This window comes from Mus caroli, unplaced genomic scaffold (genome assembly GCF_978045245.1).
Source record: "Mus caroli unplaced genomic scaffold, Mus_caroli_1 scaffold_8, whole genome shotgun sequence".
Taxonomy (NCBI): domain Eukaryota; kingdom Metazoa; phylum Chordata; class Mammalia; order Rodentia; family Muridae; genus Mus; species Mus caroli.
Window position 1 is genome coordinate 116,048,868 of NW_028227263.1, and position 13,859 is coordinate 116,062,726.

General features: G+C 50.1%; 1 protein-coding gene across 1 annotated transcript in view; it reads left to right on the forward strand.

Moving 5' to 3' along the window:
- The first annotated feature begins 3,485 nt into the window (after positions 1–3,485).
- The window catches only part of Ryr1 (ryanodine receptor 1), a 126,951-nt gene continuing 116,577 nt past the window's right edge, over positions 3,486–13,859 (forward strand). The window contains exons 1-7 of the mRNA XM_085841970.1: positions 3,486–3,642; positions 9,632–9,751; positions 11,067–11,171; positions 12,491–12,565; positions 12,645–12,723; positions 13,009–13,121; positions 13,470–13,563. Of these exons, the coding sequence (XP_085698096.1) occupies positions 3,592–3,642; positions 9,632–9,751; positions 11,067–11,171; positions 12,491–12,565; positions 12,645–12,723; positions 13,009–13,121; positions 13,470–13,563 (637 nt within the window). The 5' untranslated portion in view covers positions 3,486–3,591. The remainder of the gene's footprint in view (positions 3,643–9,631; positions 9,752–11,066; positions 11,172–12,490; positions 12,566–12,644; positions 12,724–13,008; positions 13,122–13,469; positions 13,564–13,859) is intronic.

A 13,859-nucleotide genomic window follows, 5' to 3' on the forward strand; every position in this document is an offset into this window, starting at 1 on the left:
CTCCAAGATACTGTTTTGTTTAAATATGCTAATTGAGTGTTCTTTTATTAAATTATACATCCTCATCATTTGTTTGTTTGTTTAGAGACATGATCTGGCTGGACAAGAACTCACTGTGTAGACCAGGTTGGCCTTGAACTCATAGAGCTCCACCTGCCTCCCGAGTGCTGGGGCTTAAGTCATTTTGAAAAGATGTTTACACACACCTTTTGTTTGTTTGAAACAGGGATTCATGTAGCCCAGGCTAACTTGCTATGTCGATGGGGTGAGCTTGAAGTCTTGATTCTCCTGCCTAAGAGCCAAGTTCTAGGATGTATGCGCATAGCCAGGTCTGTTGATATAGCGCTGGGGACCAAGCACAAGGCATTTTGCATCCTGGGCAAGCAGTCTACTAACTAGCTCTGTTTATCCCACCCCTGCCTTAGTTTATCTTTAAGATTTATCTAATGTTATGCTTATAGGCATTATTGCCTGGTGTTTGAGAAGGTCAAAAGAGGGCATCAGGTTCGTTGGTACTGGATTTATAAATGGTTGTGAGCCACAATATGGATGCTGGGAATCAAACTCATGTCCTCTGCAAGAGCAGCAGGTGTTCTTAATCCCTGAGCCACCTCTCCATTACAAACATTTATTACAACTTTTTTGTTTGTTTGTTTGTTTTCGAGACAGGGTTTCTCTGTGTAGCCCTGGCTGTCCTGGAACTCACTTTGTAGACCAGGCTGGCCTCAAACTCAGAAATCCGCCTGCCTCTGCCTCCCGAGTGCTGAGATTAAAGGCGTGCGCCACCACGCCCGGCTTACAACATTTATTTTTTTGTGTGTATGTATGTGTGTATGTGTATGTATATGTATGTATGTGTATGTATGTATATGTGTATGTCTCTGTGTATGTGTGTGTATGTGTGTATGTGCATGCATGTGTATGTGTGTGTCTGTGTGTGTGCATTTGTTCATGTGTGATGTATGTATGCCCGTGTGTATGACTGCATGTGTATGTGTGTGCATGTGTGTATATGTGTATGTATGTGTGTGCATGTGTGTGTATGCATGCATGTGTATGTGTGTGCATATGTGTGTATATGTGTGTGTGTGCATGTGTGTATATGTGTGTATGCATGCATGTGTATGTGTGTGCATATGTGTGTGTGTGTGCATGCATGTGTATGTGTGTATGTATGTGTGTATATGTGTATGTGTGTGCATGTGTGTATATGTGTGTATGCATGTGTGTGTATGTGTGTGCATATGTGCATGTGTGTATGTATGTGTGTATATGTGGGTGTGTGTGTGCATGCATGTGTGTGTAGTTGCCCACACCACCATGTGAAGTAAGGGGTCATCATACAGAACTGTTTTCCATTCCATTATTTGGGTTGCCGGGATCAAGTTCAGATCTTCATCAGGCTTGGGGGCAAGCGGCCTGCCAGCTGAGTCATCACGTTGTCCTTTATTTATTTTACTTTATTTTTTCAGACAGTTGATGATGTGTAGCTCTGTCTAGCCTGGAACTCACTCTGTAGACCAAACTGGCCTCAAACTCACCAAACTCTGCCTGCGTCTGCCTCCCACTGTCCGCATGTACCGCATGTACCTCCTGGCTCTTTGTTTGTTTGTTTCATTTTTGAGACAGAAATTCATATAATGCAGGTGGTTGGCCTGGAATGTACTATGTAGCCAAGGTTGGCCCTGAATTTCTGTTCCTTCTACCTTTTCCTCCTAAAGTGGGGGATTACAGACATGTGCCTCCACATGGCTAAATTAGAAAATCCTATGCAGAGATGGAGGTGTGGAACTCTATCTTTAGGTCTAGATCACCAGCTCAGCCTCTGTGACATTGTGTAAGGTGCCTGACTCCATCTCCCAAAGGCAGCTAGCTCTTCACATCTGCAGACTTGGCACTGTGAGAGTGGGGAAAGTGTGCCCCCTAAAGGTTACCCTGGGGACTACAGGGCAGTTAGGAGATCTCCGCAGGGGCCACGTGCTTTTATTTTCTGCTGGCTGTTAAGCATGCCAATAATAGCAGGGTGAGTGGTAATAAAAAGATCTTAGCTCACACCTGAAATGCAACATGTGGGTAAGAGACGTCAGTCAGGACTACTCCAAAAGGCAGGTTTTAGCTGGAGGCTCGGGGGTGGGGTGACACATTTGTTTAACCTCAGTGCTAGGAGGCAGAGGCCTGGGGTGTTTGTGAATTCAAGGTCAGGCTGGTGTTTTCTCCCCACCCCCTTGCCCCCCAGTTTTGAGACAGGGTATCAGGTAGCACAGGCTGGCCTCCAGCTATCAGGTAGCACAGGCTGGCCTCCAGCTAGGGAGCCGAGGATGACTTTGAGTTTCTGATCCTTTCTGCTTGCTGGAATTACAGACTCACATGGCCACTCCCAGTGGTGCAGGATGGAACCCGGGGCTTTGTGACAGCTAGAGAAACATTCTATCGACTACAGCATGCCTGCAACCCTGTTTTTGTCTCTGTTTTGATACAGGGTCTTTTCTTTTTTTTTTTCCTTTTCTTTATTTACATTTCAAATATTTTCCCCGTTCCAGATCTCCCCTTCGGAAACCCTCTATCCCATCCCCCCTCCTCTTGCTTCTATGGGGGTGCTCCCCCACCCACCCTCCCACTCCCGTCTTCCTGCCATAGCATTCTCCTATACTGGTGCATCCATCGAACACCCTCAGGCCCAAGTGCCGTTCCTCCCCCACTGATGTGCAACAAGGCCATCCTCTGCCACATATGCGGCCGGAGCCATGGGTCCCTCCATATGTGTTCTTTGGTGGGTGGTCCAGTCCCTGGGAGCTCCAGGGGGTCTGGCTGGTTGACACTGAGACAGGCTCTTATTATGCGGCCCCAACTCCAGATTTACAATCCTCTTGCCTCTATCTCTTCAGAGCTTGGATGATAAGCCATACCACTCTGTCTGGTACTAAGTGATTTTTTTTTTTTTTTTTTAATGTTAGGGGATGTGGTGTGCATCCAAGCTGTGTGATTCTGCAGCAAGGGTGAAGCTCAGTTTAGCCATTAAGAAAGGGATGGAACTAGGCTGAGGGTGTAGCCCAATGGTAGAATGCTTGCCTGGCATGCAAGTGACCCAGGGTTTGAACCACGGCGTTACATAAATCAGATGGGGCCAGAGGTTCAAGTTCATTCTTGACTACATGTAGAGTTTAAGGCCGTTCTGAAGTACATGACACGCGGAGGAGGAGGGGGAAGGGGAGAGGGAGGGGGAGAGGGAGAGTCAGCCAAACAAATATATACATGATATCTCACTGTGACCATGGCCACTCAGCTACTTTTTAGACACCCAGTCCACTGGAGAGAACGAACACCTTCCACCAAGAGTTTGTGCTGTGGGCGGGGTTCTGAACAGGGGCGTAGCTTGTCCCATGCTTGCCCAATGGGTGTGCGGTGGGGCGGGGACCTTCTCTCACTGTGTCCCGCACAGGGCATGCTTCCTGCAGTTCCATCTCCCTCGCGGGTGCCTCTGGCTTCCCTAGAGGTCTCCGACCCCAGCCCGCCCTCAGGTCCCCCGCCAAGCCTGCAGCCCCCCTCTCGCCATCCTCAGACCTTAGCCCGGGACACCCGGGGATTGCCATCATGGGTGATGGAGGAGGTGAAGGCGAGGACGAGGTCCAGTTTTTGCGGACGGTACGTTTTGTCTGGGTCAGGAGGCTTTGGGTGATTTCTTGCTTACTTTTCTGAGAGTCTCTCTGTGTCTTCCCTGCTTGCTGGTGGTCTCTGAAATCCGAGGTCACTTTGTCTTTCCGTCTTTTCTCATCACCTTTTCGACCACGGAGAATTAGCAGGATTTAGGAGGCCTGAGTGGGCAGGAGAGGGTGGGATCCTCAGACGCCCTCTCCTGACATAAGAGATTTGGGGTCATTGAGGAAGCACCCCGCCTCCTGCCGTTCTGGAAGCAGGCACTTGAGGAAGGTGGTTCTAATTCTTGGGCTTAATTTAGCTGTCCTCCACCGCCACCCCAGCCCTCATTCCCTTCTTGCTCCAGGCTCTGACCTATTTAAATTCTTGGGAAGGGGGCTGGGGTGGGCTGGACAACACCTTTCTTTTCAACTCCTAGTCTTTGGCCGTCTCCTTGGGGGTCTCTTGGAGCTTCAATGTACTTTCCCCCTCGGTTTTGGTGAGGAGGATTAACTATGTCAGCTAATGGCCTCTGAGGGTAGCTGGGTGATGAAGTCTTTCCCAGCTCCTTGGTATATCTTATGTCTCTGTCTCTTGGTCCTTGGCTTCAGCCTTCTGCGTGTGGCTCTTCCTCTGATCCTGTCTCCCTGAATCTCGGATCTCCAGCTGGGGGCAGGGATGGGACTTGGGACAACAGGTGTCTCTCCCAGAATAGCCCTCTTTTCTGGGCTCTGGGTAAGGGACAGGGAGGGGACAAGAGGGGGAGGGGCTGCCTCTTTCTTAGTCCTTCCCACCATATCCTCCCATGGGCTGAGATGGGGGTTGGATATGAGAGATGGTCTCTGTTGGGGCCAGGTCTGCTGACCCTGCACTCTCCCCCCACCCCCCTAGATCCTGGGTCCACGCAGAAATGCTGACGCAGCATTCCTGACCCAGAATAGGACCCTGGCAGGCTGGGTCCGGTTTCTTGGGAGGGAGGAACAAACAGCTGGGGCTGGTAATGAAGGATGGGGACAGCTGGACGTGAAGCCACTGGAGGAGGGCCTATCCCCAGCCCCAGCCTCTTAGCCTACACCATGGCTTTCCATTGCCCTAGTAAGCCAATGGCTGTGGCTCCCAGCTGCTGAGCAGTCACTGCACCAGGCCCGGTGCCCAGGGCCTCAGCCTCCTGAGGTGTCTAATTATATTCTCATTGCCCTATCTTCTGAGGTAGGGCCCTATCTTTATCTCCCAGGGAGATTTGAGAAACCAAGCCCCATGTGGTAGGCTTGCCCAAGGTCAAGGCCAGGAAGTGGCCTCCCTGAGTGCCCTGGGAGGCCAAGGTTTGCTTTCAAAAGAGGAAATCTGGACCAGGCTTGCTAGGGGGGTCAAAGGCCCCAGGCTGGTTCTGCTTGCCTCAATGTTACTGGGGTTGTGTGGTACTTTCTTCCAAAAACCAACCAACCAAACAAACCATCTCGTTTACATCATATCCCCCCTATAAGAAAGAATCTGTATAGCAACCCAGGGCGTGGCTTATGTGTTTATTGGTATTATTAAACAAACAAACAAATAAACAAACAAAAATTCCAACTTTAAAGCAGGTTGTGGTGGTATAGATCCATGATTCCAGTGCTGGGCCAGCCTGGGCAATGTTGTAAGTTCAAGAGCAGCCTAAGTTACCTAGGAAAACTTAGTGTCAAACCAAACCAAACCAAACCACCAACTTGACTATGGTATACCTGACGAGCTATAAATTATAGAGATTCAAACGGGGCGGTGTTAGAGAGACTCTGTGTGTATGGAAAGCTGGCTTCACACTTGACACATAGCCAAGGGTGACCTTGAACTCCTGATCCTTTTGTCTCCACCTCTCAAGTCTTGGGCTTGCAGACACTCACCACCATGTCTGGTGTGTGTGGGTTTTGACACACGGTGCCAAAACCAGCATCGCAGCCCTTCCTTCACCCCAGGAGGCCCCTCCTGCCATTTGTAGCAATCACTCCGTCCGAGCCCTCTACCACATACACTCTATCAGTTACCACTGGAATTTCATATATGAAGTGCGCTCATTTGTCTTTCTTTCCGCTCAGGGTAGTTTTTGACATGTAGCCTGTGTCTAGCCTGAATTCGGTTTGTGGAGGAGCTTAGTGGTATCCTGTTGTGTGACTACACCACACATTCGCCTGTCTCTTCACTTGTGCACACTGAGCTAGTCACATCTCCACTATTTTGATACTACAGACAACCCCAGCGAACATTCACACTCACTTAAAAAAAAAAAAAAGGCTCTTTGTGTAGCCCTGGCTAGCCTAGAACTCCCCATGCAGGTCCCGCTCTCCTCAACCTCACTGCGGTGATCCACCTGCCTCTGTTTCCCCAGTGCTTTTCTTTTGGGGGGATTGGTTTTTTGAGACAGGGTTTCTCTGTGTTGTTCTGTAGACCAGGCTGGCCTGGAACTTAGAAATCCCCCACCTCTGCCTCCAGAGTGCAGGGCTTAAAGGTGTGTGCGCACACACTGATTTTTTTTCCCTCAGATACATTTATATTGAATTCCATATCCTCCTGTCTCCACTTCTAAAATATTTGGAATAACAATAGGCATTGAGCTATCTTGCTTGGTGTTGGTTTTTCTTCCTTTTCTTTTTTATTTGTTTGTGTGTTTCTTTTCGAGATGGTTTCTCTGTGTAGCCCTGGCTGTCCTAGAAATCACTTTGTAGACCAGGCTGGCCTCGAACTCAGAAATCTGCCTGCCTCTGCTTCCCAACCCCTGCAGGTGCTGGATTTCAAGATGCCCCTCCACCCAGCTATTCCTGGCTTTGGAAATTGCACTATTTAATTGTAGTCTGTACTTCTTTGTTGATTATCTACCAATCATATACTCACTTAGTCATCGGTCTGTCTGCCTATCTGTCTATCATCTCTCTATCATCTGTCTGCCTATCATCTCTATCTATCTATTATCTATCTATTGAGATAGTGTCTCAATATACTGTCCAGGCTGGTCTTGAACTCCTGGACTCAAGCTTCTGCCTCGGCTTCTGGAGTGGATGGGACACCACATGTGCATCCTTTCAACCAGTTTGGGAAGCAGCGTCTGGAGCCAGGGCTCCTCTTCACGTCATCCTCCTACAGGAGACTGTGGGAGTCAACTCTGTATGACTTGCTGTCAGGATCAGACTCCCTGCTACATGCTGGCTTTGCCACTCACTCACTTTCTCTGTTTGGGAAATGACTTGAACTTTTCCCTCTGAGCTCAGTTTCCTTATCCAGAGAAATGGAAAGAAACAACAAAAAAAGAAGAAAAACCACTCAATAAGAATTCAAAGTGACCTCTGACCTCATATCACCTTCCCACAATCCCATCTCACTTGTCAGCTCTTTTTTTGTTGTTTGTTTGTTTGTTTGTTTGTTTGTTTTTTTGAGACAGGGTTTCTCTGTATAGCCCTGGCTGTCCTGGAACTCATTTTGTAGACCAGGCTGGCCTTGAACTCAGAAATCCGCCTGCCTCTGCCTCCTGAGTGCTGGGATTAAAGGCGTGCGCCACCACGCCTGGAAGCTCTTAACACCTCCTGCACCCACTGGAACACTCTTCCGTGCTTTTTTTTTTTTTTTTCCTATTTGAACAAGACCCAAAGGTCAAAGGTCATCTTCTTGGCTAGCTGTGTGTCACTTCTCCCCACCTACCTCAATGTTACTTTGTTATATCACACTGACTTATTTTTTTCCCAGAACACCTACCACTAACTATAAGCTTATGTATTTACTCACCTGTTGATGGCTGGTGACGTACACACGAGCGTATCAGCTCGCTGGGTGCAGGGTTTCCCTACTCTATTTGATGCAGTGAGGTCAGTGCCTGGCAGGTAGGTAGTACATACTCGGGAAATGTCTGTGAAATGAGTGGAGGCCATAAGCATAAGACAGCCAGTACATTCTTGCTAAATAATGTCCAGGCTGTATAATTACTATGGGTATACAGATGCCCAGTGACTACCAGGATGCCAGCATGGAGACACCAGGACAGAGCAACTGTCACTCGGCCATGCTTCTGTCTCCTCCTGGACCAGGCCGAGGGATTGCAGACTGTCTTTGTGGCCTGCCACTCAGGATTAGAACATGTTTGTGCTTGGGAATTTGCAGTGTGACTTCTGAGAGGATGTATAGCCTTCTTTGAAAAAGTTTACTTTTTACCGTGATTTTATGTGTACAGGCATTTGTTTGCATGTGTGTCTGTGTACCACATTAGTGCCTGCAGGAGAGGTGTCAGGTTCCCTTGGACAGGAATTACAATGGTGTAGGTGCTGAGTGTCAACCTGGGTCCTCTGGAAGAGCAGCTAGTGCTCTCTCTCTCTCTCTTCTCTCTCTCTCTCTCTCTCTCTCTCTCGATTCTTTGTGAATTTCATCATGGACCCCAATGCCACCCATCTCCCTGTCCCTTTGTATCTGCCTTCCCTATCCTTGCAACCTCCCCACCAAAAGAAAATGAAAAAACAAAACAAAACAAAATGAAGGAAATAAAAATAAACAAAACAAAACTGCCTCTCATCATGAAAGCTGCAGTGTGTCCCTGTGTGTCCTGCAGTCTGCTCCTCTGTCCTCACATCTTCACTTGCAAACGTTCATTGCAGTGAGCCATCGGTCTGTTTAGAGGCCTCTGACTTCCGCTACACTATCAATACTGGATCCTCACCAGGTCTCCTCTCAGATATCCTGTTGTTGCCCTGTGTCATGGAGGTCCTGCAGCTTTGGATATGTAGGGTGGTCTCCTTCTGCGCTCCAGCAATTCATAAATGGGGTAGATGTTGGGGTGGGACAACTCAAAGCCTGGGGGGCAGGTAACGGAGTTGGTCAGCCTACCAGCTCTCCCTCACATGCACCACCACACCACCAGGGTGGGCTCTCCAGCAATGCCTTGGCTAGCTCACCTAATGCTGCAGCCCACAAGGGGCAGGGCCAGCTCTTCTGCCCTCACATCCTCTGTGCAAGCTCACTGGCACCCATGCCACCAAAGCTAGCTCTACTGTGCTGCTCTGCTCCCCCCCAATCCCCAGTGCTACAGCCACCAAGTGGGAGGGGAGCCAGCTCTCCCACCTGATGCAAGTGTGGCTGCTGGGAAGAATCTCTCCCTGGCCAATAACACCTCAAGGCAGACAAAACAGCCAGTGTTCTTAACCACTGAGCCATCCCTCCAGCTCCATTTGTAAATTTCTTGAACTTTTTCTCTGCCACATATTGGACTAATTTGCTGGGCAGAATGGTACATCCCCGAAATCCCAGCGTTTGAGAAGTGTTGGCAGAAGTGTCAGGAGTGCAGTGTCATCCTTGTCTACAGGACAAATTTGAGGCTAGCCTGGGCTACATGAGACTCTATTGCAAAAACAAAACAAAACAAACAACAAAAAATAAAAAAAAAAAATTGTCCGGGCTGTGGTGGTTATGCCTTTGAACCTAAAGCTCGAGAGACAGAGGCAGATGAATGGATCTCTGTGAATCTGAGGTCAGCCTGGTCTACAGAGTGAGTTCTAGGATATCCAGGACAGAGAAACCCTGTCTCAAAACCCAACAAAACAAAAACAAAGAAAGCACCCCAAAACATTTATTTTGTAAGAAAGTTGATATTTTCCATACTCCACTGTGTCACCTTGCAGATCTCCCGTTAGGAGACCTCTAGAGGAGCAAGATTTTGATTCCCTAAAACCTCGGTTTCTCTATTTTAAAATGGGCTGAAGCGAGGTATGGTGGCACATACCAGTAATTCTAACAACTGGAGGGGCTGAGGAGGAGCCTCTCATGATTCTAGGAGTTCAAGGCTAGCCTGGGCAACTTAAAAAGGCACTGTCTCAAAATAAAAATAAATGAACAACCAACCAACCAAATAGATAAATAAATGGAGTCCTGCTGGTATGCAGTGTATCTTTTCTAGAAGAGGACAGAGATAGCTCTAGCGTATGCAGTGTCTTCGCTGGCCTGTCCCTTCTGGTTCCCACCAATGAACCTCGTCCCTCTGTTTTCCCAGGATGATGAAGTGGTCCTGCAGTGCAGCGCCACGGTGCTCAAGGAACAGCTGAAGTTGTGTCTGGCCGCTGAGGGGTTCGGCAACCGCCTTTGCTTTCTGGAACCCACCAGCAATGCGCAGGTCTGTCAGCACAGTGCGCGGAGGAGGGCAGGATCGGGTCCTTAAAAAAAAAAAAAAAAGAAAAGAAAAAAAAAAAAAGGCTCTGGAGCCTGAAAGGTAGATGCTGATCTGAGTGATCGGCTAATAGGGGAAAGGGGCGTGGCCTGAGATGGGATAAGCGGAATATGAGGCTATTAGGGTGAGTCTGAGATGGGTGAGACCTGAAGGCGGGGCTTGGGGTGGGGGCGGGGTCTAAAGGTGAGACAAGCCCAGGCCGAAGAGCAAAAGACAGGGCCTGAGGTGGGATAAGATTTGAGGTGTGCGTGGGGGCTCTGAAGAGAAAAGTGTGGGGTCTGAGATGGAGATGGAGCCTATTATGGGGCAGGATCTGAGGTAGGTGGACTGGGGTTTGAAGAACGAGAGGCGGGGCCTAGGGTGGGGGCAGAGTCTTAGGTAGATGGTGAAGGTTGAGAGGCGGGTGGATGTCAGGGAGGATTCCTGTGGGCACTGAGAATGAGTGGTCATGGATCTCAGGAAGGAGGGGCAAAGGTCAAAGTGGGAGGAGACCTAGGCAGTTTAGAGGAAAGGGGACCTAACAGGAGAGGACTGGGTCCCTTGGAGATGGCAAGAGTATAAGGCACCTGAGCATGGGTGGCTTTGAGGGCTCGAACATGGAGGGAAGTTAGAATCTGAAACGCAGGTGGCTTTGAATTCAAGAGTAGAGGGCTCAGATATCCAGGAGAATTTTAGCAAGAGCTGTCAGGAGGGCATGGAGACCAAGAGGCCAGGCAGGTGAGGTATAGTCAGGTGAGAGGGGAGGGGACCAGAGGAGAGGGCCTGGGGACTGAGAGAAGGAGATGGTCTGGGGGTCAGCAGACATCTGAGGAGCAAAGAGTTTAGGGATCTGAGGGGACAGTGTGTGTCTGTGTGTCCGTCCTATGGTATGACTGGAAAAGCAGGGACAAAGAGCAGAAGTAATGTTCTTCTAGGATTGGAGAGATTTTGGGTGACTTGTAGGGAAGGCACATCATGGGGGTAGGGTCAGTGTGAGGGCTTCCTAGGAGAGCAGGGAGCGTAGAATGGTGGAGTGACGCAGGTGATCTGGAAGTTTCTATGGAGTTGGGTGAGTTGGGGGAATTTGAAGGAGGAGGCTGGAAGAGGTGTTTCCTGTGTTGTTGGCACAGCTTTGATGTGTGTGATGGCTGGCAGGGTCAGGGGCTTCCTGTGGGGTGAGGGAGTGTGACTGACCATTCAGGTCAAGGGGTGGATGAGGCATTGTGGGGAACAATGCTTGAGAGCCTTTCTGCTCCAGTAATATTTATCCACCCCACCTCAGAATGTACCCCCTGATCTGGCCATCTGCTGCTTCATCCTGGAGCAGTCTCTGTCAGTTCGAGCCCTGCAGGAGATGCTGGCCAATACTGTGGAGGCCGGTGTGGAGGTAAGGCTCCGCCTTCAAGGAGCAGGGGACAGGGATGAAGACAGGAGAGGGAACCTGAGGTCATTCACCAAGTGCTTCTTCCTCTCTTTGCCCTGCCCCCCACAGGCCCTCAATTTGGATAAGTGGGTAGGTCTGGCCTTGGGCGTCATCTGTCTTTCCTATCACTCCTGACCCCAGGCCTGCTGCTCAGGCCCACATCCTGAACACAGGGGCTGGGGGATTTCCCCCACCCCAGATGTCAGGGGCTGTGGAGCCCAGAACAAGCCAGGCAGGAAGGAAGGAGGGAGCAAGGGGCTTCTGAACCCCTGTTCCTTGGTCCATTCCTTTCTCTTCTTTCTACCCTCCTCCTCCTCACCCTGCCTGTCACTGCATGGGACATCTTCCCTCCCCTCCCCTCATCCCAAGTGTGGGTCTGCCATCTGACCATGAGGCCCCATGACATGGCTTCCTCAGAGCACGGGCATGGGAGAGCCATGATGGAGGCGTGATGTCGTCAAGGAGTTGGTTACATCTCCCTCCTCCAAAGGGCCAAGTCTCGTCGTGCATGGGAGTGTGTGTCAGTTCTAGGGAGTTGCTTTATCCCCATGGATGAGAGTCACATGCCTAGCGACAACTAGGGCTATCCCCGTGCAGATAGCGATTTATGACAGGCTAAGGTAGATGGGACACTGGACTCTCGTGAGTGACCCTGGTCACCTGCAAGATGAAGTCACTCTTTGGGTGACTTCAGGACCTGGTGTAGGAGAAGAAAGAGGTGGGATGGCAATGTGGGCTTTGTAGGTTTTTGTTTTTCTGTTTTTTGTTTTTTTCTTTATTTATTTATTATATGCAAGTACACTGTGGCTGTCCTCAGACACACCAGAAGAGGGCGTCAGATCCTGTTACGGGTGGTTGTGAGCCACCATATGGTTGCTGGGATTTGAACTCATGACCTTCAGAAGAGCAGTCGGTGCTTTTACCCGTTGAGCCATCTCACCAGCCCCCTTGTTTTTGTTTTTTAATAGAGCCTCTTGTATCCCGGTCTGGCCTCAAACTCTCTAAGTAGCCGAGGTTAACCGTGAACTCCTGATCCTCTTGACTCTGGGCCTTGGGGAGTGTTAAACACTTCATGTCTAGGTTTCTCACAGACAGTTCCTGCTTCTATAGATGGGAAAATGGATGCAGACAGTAGGCTGGGGATTTGACTGAGGTTTCCCGCCGTCCTGCCTGGGCATACCATGTTACGGGTTCATACCTCCCTTGTGAATAAGCCATGTATTTTGGAAGGTGTTGTAAGTCTGGGAATCTGTGCTTACTCTGTATCATCTTTCCCCCTCCAGTCATCCCAGGGCGGGGGACACAGGACACTCTTGTATGGGCACGCCATCCTGCTCCGGCACGCACACAGCCGTATGGTGAGAGCACTAAGCACGGGTGCAGGCCTAGGAGAGGGTGCAGGCCTGCCAGGGGGCTGACCTTGCTCTCCCACCCTAGTACCTGAGTTGCCTCACCACCTCCCGATCCATGACTGACAAGTTGGCCTTTGACGTGGGATTACAGGAAGATGCAACAGGTGCAGGGGCCGTGGGCAGGGGGTGTGACGGGAGTCCCAAATCAGGGAACAGAAAATCTGCAGAACTCTAGAGGTGGGCACAAGGCTACTCTGGAGCCAGGAACAGGGGCTGTGGTGCAGAGGGTCTGGACATGGGGATGGGCACATTCTATATAGGAAGATGAGGTGGGGATTTGTAGACTCTGGGACCTGGAAGTCTTGGTGGCTGTGAGTACCCTGGTGAAGAGCATTGTGGGAAACCATTATCCTGACAGTCACCCCCCCCACACACACACACACTCTTAGGGGAGGCCTGTTGGTGGACGATGCACCCAGCCTCAAAGCAGAGGTCTGAAGGAGAGAAGGTTCGAGTTGGGGATGACCTTATCCTTGTGAGTGTCTCCTCCGAGCGATACCTGGTGAGTAACCCTGCCCCCCCGATGGCTCCTACTGCCCCTCACGTGGATTTACCACATCTTTCATCATTGGCTTGCCCAGTGGGTCTCTGACCCTGTGTTCTGACTCAGAACTCCTGGTTTTCTGACACCCATACTTCTGAGATCTGGTCACCCCTTCTAACCCCCCACACCCGGCCGCCACCATTCCCCCCACCCTTTCCCAACTTGCTCTCATTTCCTGATCTGTGACCTCTAATTTCCTGCCTTCATTCTGTGTATTTCCTGGCGTCTACCCCTGATTATTGGCCACTGATTTTCAACTACCGCTAATCTCATCACCTCTGACCACCACACCTTGGTTGTCCACAGCACCTGTCAACCGCAAGTGGGGAGCTCCAGGTTGACGCCTCCTTTATGCAGACGCTCTGGAACATGAATCCCATCTGCTCTGGCTGTGAAGAGGGTAAGGATTCCAGGCTTCTGGGCCCTAAGATGAAGCCATCAAAACAGCTCCTCAGTGGTGCTTTCTGAGATGTGCCAAACTGAATCTTGGGACCTCACAATTCAGATCTCCCAGTTATCGCCTTCACATCACATTGCTTACTGACCAGAAGCCAGAACCCCAGATCTCCAGGCCCCAAATTCACTCAGTACCACTCCCAAACTCAGATCTCAAAGCTCCCACAGCAAGTTCAGTCCTCGAGGTTTGTGTTTGGTTGGAACCCCCATTTGTCCCCACACAAACTGGGAAACCCCTGT